Source organism: Mesoplodon mirus (genome assembly GCF_964341445.2).
Source record: "Mesoplodon mirus genome assembly, chromosome: 7".
Classification (NCBI taxonomy): domain Eukaryota; kingdom Metazoa; phylum Chordata; class Mammalia; order Artiodactyla; family Ziphiidae; genus Mesoplodon; species Mesoplodon mirus.
The window spans coordinates 25,410,241-25,420,852 of NC_138983.1; the positions used below are offsets into that span (position 1 = coordinate 25,410,241).

At 42.6% G+C, this 10,612-nt stretch overlaps 1 protein-coding gene across 1 annotated transcript in view; it reads right to left on the reverse strand.

Moving 5' to 3' along the window:
- CAPRIN1 (cell cycle associated protein 1) overlaps positions 1 to 10,167 on the reverse strand; it is a 34,993-nt gene extending 24,826 nt beyond the window's left edge. Inside the window, exons 1-2 of the mRNA XM_082627288.1 lie at positions 9,978 to 10,167; positions 9,188 to 9,397 (exon numbers count right to left, since the gene is read on the reverse strand). Coding sequence (XP_082483414.1) covers positions 9,188 to 9,397 — 210 coding nt within the window. The 5' untranslated portion in view covers positions 9,978 to 10,167. The remainder of the gene's footprint in view (positions 1 to 9,187; positions 9,398 to 9,977) is intronic.
- Between the last annotated feature and the right edge of the window lie 445 nt (positions 10,168 to 10,612).

Genomic DNA, 10,612 nt, shown 5'->3' on the forward strand with positions numbered 1-10,612 from the left:
CCAGGCAAGCCCTATACCTAGCTTTAACTTTGTCATTTAATGTCTTGAGAACTTAAAACTCCTGAAAAATGCTCATATATATATATATATATATATATATATATATATATATATATACACACACATATATGTATGAAAAATACAGATTTTTTTAAATGTTAAGAATGGGACCTGAAAAAAGAGTGGTACCTGAGTGGTACAATTATAGGTGGAATCTTTTTCCTTTTTTTGTACACTTAGATATTCTGCAATAGACATATAATAAAAAATTAAAATCTTGGGCTATATAAAAGATGTTAAGATTGTTAGATTTCAGGATATTGTCAGGACTTTCACCTATAATAATCCTTGAGTATGAATCTATATTATCCTAAGACAAGATATCCTATAGCAGAAAAGCTCCAATTTTCCACACAATAGGAAATTTACTATTCATCTAACCCAGAGATCTACGGCAGATTACATTTTCTAAAGATGGCTCCCACATACTGTTCTACAATGTGACCTTGGCACTTCCCCATTAAGAACTAATCCAATTCCTCTGCCATTTTATTGAGTGGACGCCAACCAACAGTGTACAGTGGAAGTAATCCCGTATGACTTCCAGGGTTGAGTCATTAACAGCACTGCATCTCTACCCTGTTTGCTGGTCACTAAAACCAATCATGTTTGGAACCCTGAGCCATCATATAATAAGTTCAATAACCCCGAGGCTTCCATGCTATGAGGAAGCTAAGCCATGAAGACAGGTCTCATATAAGAATTCTGGTCAGCAATCCTAGTGTTAAGTCATCCTAGCCCAGGCATCAGACATGTGAGTAAACAAGGCTGAGTCTTCCCAGCTGAGGCCCCAGGCATCATAGTACAGGTCAACCCCACTGCATGCCCTGTCTGGATCCCTGACAGGCATCTTCTGTGCTCATGATGCGATGAGGTAAGTGTTAGAGTAATCTGTCACACAGCAATAACTGGAAGGTTAAGAGGTAAATAAACAGAGAAAGCAGCTACTTTGTGAAACTCAGCTTCATAGTACACATCTTCATGGAATACTGTCATCAAAAAGGGATGCAAGAAGACCTCTGTGCAGCCAAAATAAAGATCTATGCATTAAATACAAGTAGAAGAATTGTTCATTTGGGGTTAAAATTGGTAGTATGAACTTAGTCACTACATAAATAAGGACTTGCTTGTCAAACTGACAGATCCAGCATTAACCCCAACAAAAACAGAGAAGCAAAGACAGGAGTAAAGGACTCCAGACAAACACAGCTTTTTTTCTTCCCTAAGCTAGAACATGGTTCCTAACTTATAAAGTGATAAAGACAAATTTGTTAACTACCCATATCATCCACATAAAATGAATATTAAGTTTTTTTTTTTTCAGGAGAATGTAGTCATTTTTCTAGCATCGGGTATCTTAATCAGAAAGCCTACCACAATATTGATATAACTGAAACCTCCCCTCTTAGATTCTATCTTGAAATATCTATAGTGAAAATTCAATTTAGGGTTCCTTTTTCAACTACTGAGCAGCCTAAATGTATTAAAAATTCATTTATAGCACCACATATGAGCAAGATGAAAAATCAGGCCATTTTCCAGATTACTCAGAGTCTCTAAAGCAGAACCATGGGAAAGCAGTGGGACAGACATTACCCAGTAAATGTCAAAAGACTATATAGTCATGTAATCCTAAGAAATAATTATCCCAACAAGTGCTGTCCAGTCCTACTCTCCTGTTTCCCTGTTGCCTATAAGAGTTGACAGTATTTGTTATGTGACAGACCACATTCAAATTTAAAGTATCAGGGAGGCACTATTATCAATCATATTTCATCTAAATGGAAACTGAAAGAAAGGGCAATTAAATAACTTGCCTAAGGTCATATATCCCAGAAAAATTATGTGTGCCTCAACACTTGCCCACTCTGTATTCCAGCCACCGCTACATTTCATTTCTGCCCCCCTGCTGCTGTTTTCCTCCTTTTCTTTCTCCAGAACACAGTACACCCAGATCTTCCATTCTTCCCAAAGATTTTTTCATCACCACCAAAGTTACTTTATTGAAATGTTTTTTAAAAATTCACTGCAGTGCCATGAGGGTGCCAGAAGATAAATATCCAAAATAGCTGTTCTCCAGAGATTTCCTTCCTTCCTGTGATAACCAACAAATTACACAGATGAATAATTTTAAAAACATTTTTAAATTAAACAGTTAAAAAGAAATGGCAAAAGAGATGATAGACTCCAAAAAAACAAAAATTCTTCAACTAGACAACTGTAAACAGTCACAACAAGAAAGATTAGGAGAGAGAACATCTTTAGCTCCACTATCTGGGAAACTATGTAACTCGTTCTCAATTAAGGGGATCTCCAAACTGAGGCAGAATACTTAAAAATGAAGTCTAAAATAACAAAAGTGGTAAGAACGCCTAGCTATATCTTAAATTATTTTACGTCTCCAGGCCAAATAAATCACGTCTGTAGTACTGAAAGAACCTGTAGAATGACGAATGGAAACACAGAAAGACAAAGATTTCTCTTCCTCTCATCTTTCCATAATCTTCAGTGGCCCTTCTACACATTATTTCAAGTCCCCAATCCCTGCATTCCTGTTCTTCACCTAGAAACATCAGTTCTGACTTTGCCCACACAGTGGTAGGCAGCTGACCCTGCCTCCAATTCACCTTCCACCAATTCAATTGAGACTTAGTTGTTAGTAAAATTCATAGAAGACAGGAAAGGTAGTAAGAATCAAGTTTCTTCAATTTTTAAAGGGAGGTAGAGAGAACATACAGTACAATCCATTGATGATTCATAACAGCTCTCTTCAAATGCTGGAAGCCTTCACATGCAGAAGTCTGAGTTGTTACAGAAAACAAAGTAAGTATTAAACAGTGGTGGCAGGGATGTAACTCTAACATCATGAACTTAAAGAGTTGTCCAAAAATGAAATAGACTTTCACTGAGAAATGAGCATTCTACCAGGCCCTAGAAGAATGATTAATGCAGAAGTTCAATGAATACCTGTCAGGACTGCAGGATTCCTGAACACTGAAGAACAGAAAAAGGATGCTAAACTAGATATTATCTAAGGTCCCACTGTAAGATAATTTTTCAGGCAGATAGCTAACCAGGAGTTTAATTTGACAAGATTTTTGTCCAATTGAAAAGAGAAAAAAAAAAAAGATCCTGTAAAAACCTTCATTCCTTGTCCATGGCAGTAAATACGTAGTTAAGTCTGAATGAATGGAAGCACCCTAGCAGGAAAATGAAAAAGTTTAGTTTCAGCATCACCTACTTTGAATTATATTCTTATAAAGTCTAAATAAAGCTTGTGCATTTGAAGAACAAATGATCAAAAAAGAAAAGAAAAGAAAAACAAACGATCATAGATAATCTTAACAATGTCTTTTGAATTATTAGTTGCTTTAATCAAACTACGCATTAGGATGAGTCGGTACAACTGGTTTATATACTCTGCTGGGAGTATATAAATGTAGAAAGATGTGAACTGTAATTCATTTAAAATGAAGACCAAAGATTTTTTCCCACTGATTAAAGTATATTTCAGCTATTTCTATGTGTGGATAAGAGTATTAAGGGGAATGCAATGAAATTTCTAATAATTTACAATGGTTCAAATACCAACCAACAATCATCTGTCCTCCTTCCTAAGGCCTTGCTTACACTACCTACATTCTAAAATAAGTGTGTTCTATTTGGCTACTCATCAACTCTACTCACTTAAAAAAAAAATCCTTCAGGAAAAATCCCATTTCAATAAAAAACAGTGCAAGTAAACAGCTCTGTACAAAAAGCATTTTCCCCCTCATGGATTAATCCATTTTAACAGGGTTTTACTGATGAAGCTACAAATACTTCTATGTAATGATTTACCCAAACTAGCAAATACTGATTTAGCATATGCCCTATGCAAGGCACGGTGTGATGTTAGTAATAGTCTCTGCCCTCCAGAAGCTTACCACCTATTTAGAAAAATACATAAGGTAAGAACATAAGGCAATATAAAAATGTAAAGGAAGTGTACAGACAATGGGTAGCACAGAAGTTAAAGGAAGCAGACTGCATGGTCGAGAAGCGTACCTTCCCCTTTCCCCAGGAAATACCAATTCTGAACTCTGCTCAATAAGGTCTCTTTCATCTACGTTTTTACACTCATGCTCTATCCAACAAAAGCACTGGTATTTAGCTAGTGGGAGAAATAAAAAGATGAGAAGTCAAGTACCTTACAATTCCAACTTTGGCTGACCTTCTCTTCTGCTACTCCTCTCATTCTTCTCTACTGCATACATACTATTCATTTCCTCTCCCAAAAGAAACCAATTATTAAAAAATATCCAGAAGCTTGGAAGACAAGAATTAAGATGTAAAGGTTGACACACCTCTGATTTCTCTACTGGTGATGCTATCCCCAAATCTTCTGGTCTATAACATACCAAATTTGAGTAGACTGGCAAATGTGCATTTGGGGCTTACCTAAGCATAAAAAGAAACTTCAGAGTTTAAACTTTAAGAGTTCATTTCATTACAGTAGGGATGTCCCAGTGATACCTGGTACAATGGGACTTCAGCTGTACTGCTAGTTGCTGGAGCCCATTACCTAGACAGCCTACAAACACAAATTTAACAATGAGACGTTAATAAAGGTCTATCAAAGAAAAAATAAAAAGCTTTTTTCTTTTGCTTTCAGCTTTTTTAAACAGAGGAACTCTTAACACTAAACTATCTGAAGTAAAAAGGCTTTACTTGGTTCTACAAGATCAGCTTAAACATGAAAAATTACACTTACATTGCAGAGCATTACAAATTCTAATTATCCCTCTAAAACATTACAAGAGACCTTGGAATTCACCCATTTCAACCTGGGTCATTTTACATGAGCATCTCAATTTCCTCTTCTGTAAAATAAATTGGAATAAATTCTCAGATGGCTTTAAGCTCTTAAAATATCTTAGATTCTGTAATAGTATGATAATAAAATTAAGGCCATATTGTTGCAAGTTTAAACTTTTGCAAGTATTTATTAATTTTTTTTAAAGGTGAAGTAGTACTAGGCTAATCCTCATCTAGTTCTAAATGTAAACTAAGAAATTAATTACGTAAAATTATGACAAATTGTATGCTTAATCTCTAAGTCACACAAAATGTATTCTGATAGAAATATCTGCCACATGGGAATGATCCTAGAGTAAAAGAATATGGCCAGGTTAAGACAATACATTCTCATTATCATGCTTAGGATTCTACTCTCATTCTAGGAAAAGGTAGTGATGTTATCACATGACGGAATTCACCTTTTCCTTTCCAAATTCAAATTTTAAACACTTCTCTATGTCACACACTCACAGAGCACACCCAGACAGGCAGAGAGAAACAAATTAAGCATTATACTTTTTTTCTCTGTGACAAGGTGAATGCAAAACAAAGTAATCTTGCCCTCTGCATTGCAGAGGAATAGTTCATGCAACCAGTGGAGAAACCAACACATCAGAGATTTTAACTGTCAACAAAAACTTCAGATGTTATCCCCAAGAAAAGATTTTGCTTATAAAACAATTATGAAATTTTTTGTTCAAAATACTTAAAAGAATTCTGTACAACAGCTGCACTGAAAATTCTAAATAGAGGCATACTGCATTGCTCTGGAAAGAAATGTTATCCTTTCTAACACTGGAGAGCATCCTTTTTCAGAATAATGTTAATTAACTGCAAAGATATAAAGAGCAAAAAGACTTCAGGAAGTATGAAAAACAGTACACTTTGGCTATCGCTTCTGGTCACCTATTGGTTACAAAACTGCCAGGCCATTCCGTTAGACAACACTGATTAATCTTTCACCTACCAAAGTCACCACTGTCTGAACTTAATATATTTGCAAAGGGTATAACAATTTTAAATGTCATCTATTAAAACGTCCTCTATTCTACATCAAAACTGATTACATCTTACCATATAAATGAGCTCTCTCGAGTTAAAATTAAGACTTGGTTTCAAAATATCATCTTGCATAGCCTAGGGCCCAGTTCTATGCCAAGAAACTGATGAAGAAAACTAGGCAATCACTCAATTCATTATTACTTGTCCTTTAATCAGCTGAAAGATTGGTGAATGGAGTTTTACACTTGACTCTTTTTATAGCTGCATTTCTTCTCTATGCTAAACACTCATGAAGTCTTTATAAGCCCAAATTTCAAAAAACCACCAGGCCATTTAGTTGCATTACATAATAGGATCATATTTCATCAAAGTTAAGCATGCATTCTCACTGGACAGATGCTTAGCTTTCCCCCAATGGCTCAACTTACTAAAAACTTAACAAATAACTTTGTTTTTTCAATGAAGTACAGTAAAATTATTCCAATTCTCTATGTCTCGTTGTGATGTTACTTATCAAGCAATAATTTTTATCAGAATACTTGATTTTAGAATCCCTGGAAAAAGGCATTTTGTCCAGAAGGCTCCTAGGTCAAAAGGTCAAAACTAAAATACAACTCAAATATAACTTGCTTAAGGAACTGAAGTAAAAAGGAATCCAGTTATAAATAGTCTCTTCCTTTACTCCACAAGCGTTTCTAAAAAGGTTCAAAACTACTTTGTAAAGTAAATCGTACTTTAGGTGTGTTAGAAATGCTCACTGTTAAAAAATGAAGCACAGTTAAATCCTTTCATACAGTAAATCATCTATAGAAAAAATTCCATTTAAACTAGGAACTAGATGTGCTTAGAGGAAAACCCAAATGCCTTGAGTTTCTCAAAAAGTAAAACCTATAGTTTTAATAGTAATTAAGCCACAACATCAGTACTGCCAACTCAACTAGTTAACAAGTATGTGGCTCAGTCTATTAGTTATTGACATTTCCGCTATCTAGCAACCAAACACTGAGAAAAAAAGATATGAAATTCATTTCTTACTTTGTGTAGTACGTTAAATCTCCATCACTACAAGGGAATTTTTCAGTATTTACTAGCCTAGTCTATAATCTCTGCAATAATAATTACATTACTTTCTCCTCTATAATTGGGGGGGAGGGGGTAGGCAATATACAGTAATACAAACCTATACATGTGAATGACCTGTCATGGTTCAGGGCCTCACAGGGCTTATGAAACTAGATTTCTAATTTTTTCAGATGCATACTACAATCTAACAGCCACCTCACAACTAAGGTACCTGCTAATCAGTGCTTGATTTTTATTATAAACATCTTACAAGACTCATTTTTCAGCCATTAAAATATAAATGTCTATATTAAGATGTCCACACTTAAAATATTACATCATTAATATTTATCTTCTGATTCCCATCCTAGAAGAACAGATTTCTTAGGAATTCTGAAAACAAAAACCATTCAAGCAACAACCAGATTGAGAGGATTATTTGCTGCATTATGATGTTTTTAAAAGGTACCTAAGTCTCAATTTCAAATACAGATTACAAAAACTAAATCAGATGGCAGACTCAGAAGACACTGGTCTTGGGCGTGCTTTTCCTATTACATATTTCAATGCAGTTCCTTAACAATTAAAATGCTTTTGTTGCTTTGTTAATACTGATAAATCTATTATCTAACTCATTTATAATAAACCACACAAAAGACGAATTTTAAAACTCTAAAAATGTTTTAAAACTCCCCCCAAAATGTAAAATGAATCATTAAACACGCAATTAAAATAATTAAGGACTAAATATCACCAGTGTTCTTCAAGTTATTTCCCAGAGCCCAAATTTTAGCCAAGTAGTTACTATCTCAACATCTTAAGTAACACTATTAGGTGTCTGGCTAATTAAACATTTTAAAATGACTTCTTCAAAATTCAAGATGCTATAATAAATGTTTTACTAGAGGCAGACAAGCAGAACCTATTAAATGAAAGTTATTTTCTTAAGGTAAAATGCAAAAGTTTGCCTAATAGTCACAGATATAATTACCCCATTTTTGTACTACTGATTTCCTTTTCCACCTCCAACCTTACTGAAGGTTGAATTATCCACTCTGCCAAGACCCTTTCTCTACACACACACACACACACACACACACACACACACACACACACACACACACACACACGTCCCTCTAAACTGAGCTGGCACAGTACTGCGCTGAAAGCATAAAACAAAAGGCCAACTTGAAGACAAACCTCACTGTGTGACCTAGACTGGCTGAAGACTGAATCCAAAAAACTGTGGGTGTGGCTCGATTTTTCTTTTTGGTGGGGGGTTGAGGGAGGCCAGTTGGGGCGGCTGCCTGGTCTCTGCCCTCCCCCTCTGCTTTCGCTTTGTGTTCACAATGCAGCTCCTGTAAAGCTCTTCCCTCTCCCCGCAGCCGCCGCCATGTTAGACGCGCTCTCCATGTGCCCAGAGACCCAGCGAGCCCCTCCGTCTAACCCGGACCCACCCCCCCTCCCCCGAGTCCCGATCGGTAGTCTCCCTCCCATCCCTCTTTATAGTGTCCCAGAGGGACAAAAAGCCGCTGCAAAAAATCTTCCCGGGATCGAGTGGAGCGTGAGGCTCGCGGAGGCACCCAGACAATTGAAACAAAGAAGGCAACGTTAAGGCCGCCCGTCAGATGGGGGCGGGAGTAGCAAATCGAAGACCTCCTCTAGAGGGGCCGGATGGAGAGGCCATCCTCCGTCCACTTTCCTCCCAATGGAGAAGAGGGGCCACGGCGCAGGCCTCAAGTACCTGGTAACGGAGCGGACAAGCCCCAAGGATACAGGATGCAGGCCGCCCCAACTCCACGAGGCAGTCGGGTGGACCCTGAACGCCCCCCACCCCGGGACCTCTTCATTTTCCCCCGCTGACCCCCTCGAAGAAATGGGGCCTCGGCCACGGAGAGAGGGGCATCCATCGCACAGTTACGCCCGGCGACGGCACAGGCCCTCACCCTCACACAGCCCAGTCCCAAAGGCCAAGGGCCCGGCCCCCAGCACGAGGAGAGTCATAAAGAGACCTGGGGGCCAGCGCCGCGCCCGGGTCAGGGTCAGGTGACAAGCACCTCCCCACGGAGCCCGCTATCTGCGCACGAAGCTCCGGTTTACTGGGGAGGACGGGCTTGGGGGCTGGGGGCCGGGTGGAGGGGAAGCGTCCGTGACGGGGAGAGTGAAGGCTGCGGTAGTCGGGGTCGGAGCATCAAACCCCCCCTTCCCCGTCAACTCCTGGCACCTTTTTCTTCTCCAGATTCCGAAGTTTCTTGTCGATCACCCCGAGAATCTGCTTCATGGCCTCGGTCTGGACAGCGCCGGTACCGGTAGTGGGGTGTTGAGAAGCCGGCGCGGCGGCCCCGGCCCCCGCCTCACTCCCGGTGGAACCCGAAGGAGGTGGCGGTCCGGACGACTTGCTGCCGCTTCCGCTGTGGCTGGTGGCCGAGGGCATCTTGAGACCGTAAGGAGAGAGAAGAAAAAACGGGAGGAAGGACAAGAGCGGCGAGTCAGGCGGCGGACGGGGCGAGACGCGGGACAAAACGCGCAGCGGGCGGGAGCTTGCGCTAGCGGGTGGGGGCGGGGACGGGGCCGGGGCCGGGACCGGGGCCGGCGCGCGCTGCCGGGGCAGGAAGGGGCCGCGGACGCGCGCGCGACCCGCCAGCAGGGCGCCCGGACGGGCCTCGCCCCGCCCCCCGCCCCTCCCCCCGCCCCTCCCCCGCGCGGGCTGCCGGCTCGGCCTACCCGCCCCGGGGCACCGAGGCTCGCGCCGGGGGCGGGGCCTCGCAGGGCCGGCCGCCAACGGCCAAAGCAACGGTCCCCACCGGGGAGGGCCGGAAGAAGGGAGGGAAGAGAGAGATCGGGGCTGAGGGGCGGAGAAGGGTGAAGAAGGGCACTGGAAATGACCAGGGTGGGGGTTGGGGGGAGACTTGAGGAGCGAGCCCCTCGCGAAGATCCAGCCGATCCGGAGGTAAAGGACACTCCGGGCAGCGGCCCGCTTCCCCTTCAGCGCCTTGGTCCGGGGTGGCGCTCACCGTGCGCGCGCGGAGGCCGCTGGAGATCCCGAGTGGGCGGCTGAGGGGGCAAGAGTGGCGGTGCGTTCCGAGCAGTGTCGTGCGCTCCTTGGGCACAGGCCGCTGCGCCCGGTCCCCGCTGCACCGAGAGCCGCTGCTAGTGAGGCGGAGAGCCGGGAGCGGGAGGGACTTAGGCAGCCAGCCCTCTGGGGCGGAGGGGGCGGGAGAAGCCACGGGCGGGGGCCTTCGCGGCCGCTCAAGCTGCCCGGCGCGAACGCCTGCGGGGAAGGGCCCGCCCGGCCTCCCGCCCGGCCTCCCGCCCGGCCTGCCCAAGCCCCTGGCCTGGGGCGCGGCCGCCCGGTGCAGCTCGGCACGGCCCCCGGGAGGCTGCCAGAGCGGTGCCTGCAGTTTTGGGTGAAATCGAAGCTAGGGTCCTTCAGGCGAAGTCGCTTGACGTCCAAACGGGGACAATAGGTGTCAAGCCGCTGGATCTGGAGCTGGCGACTGCCCTGCGAAGAGCCCTTATTGGGTGGGGGTTGGAGGGGTCGGGGCGGGGGGGCAAAGGTTTCTGCAAGTGAGGGGTGCGTGGGGGTGGATGGTGCAGTCCCACCTTCTAGATTTCCTTCTGTATGCAGAGCAAGCAAACTCCCGCACCC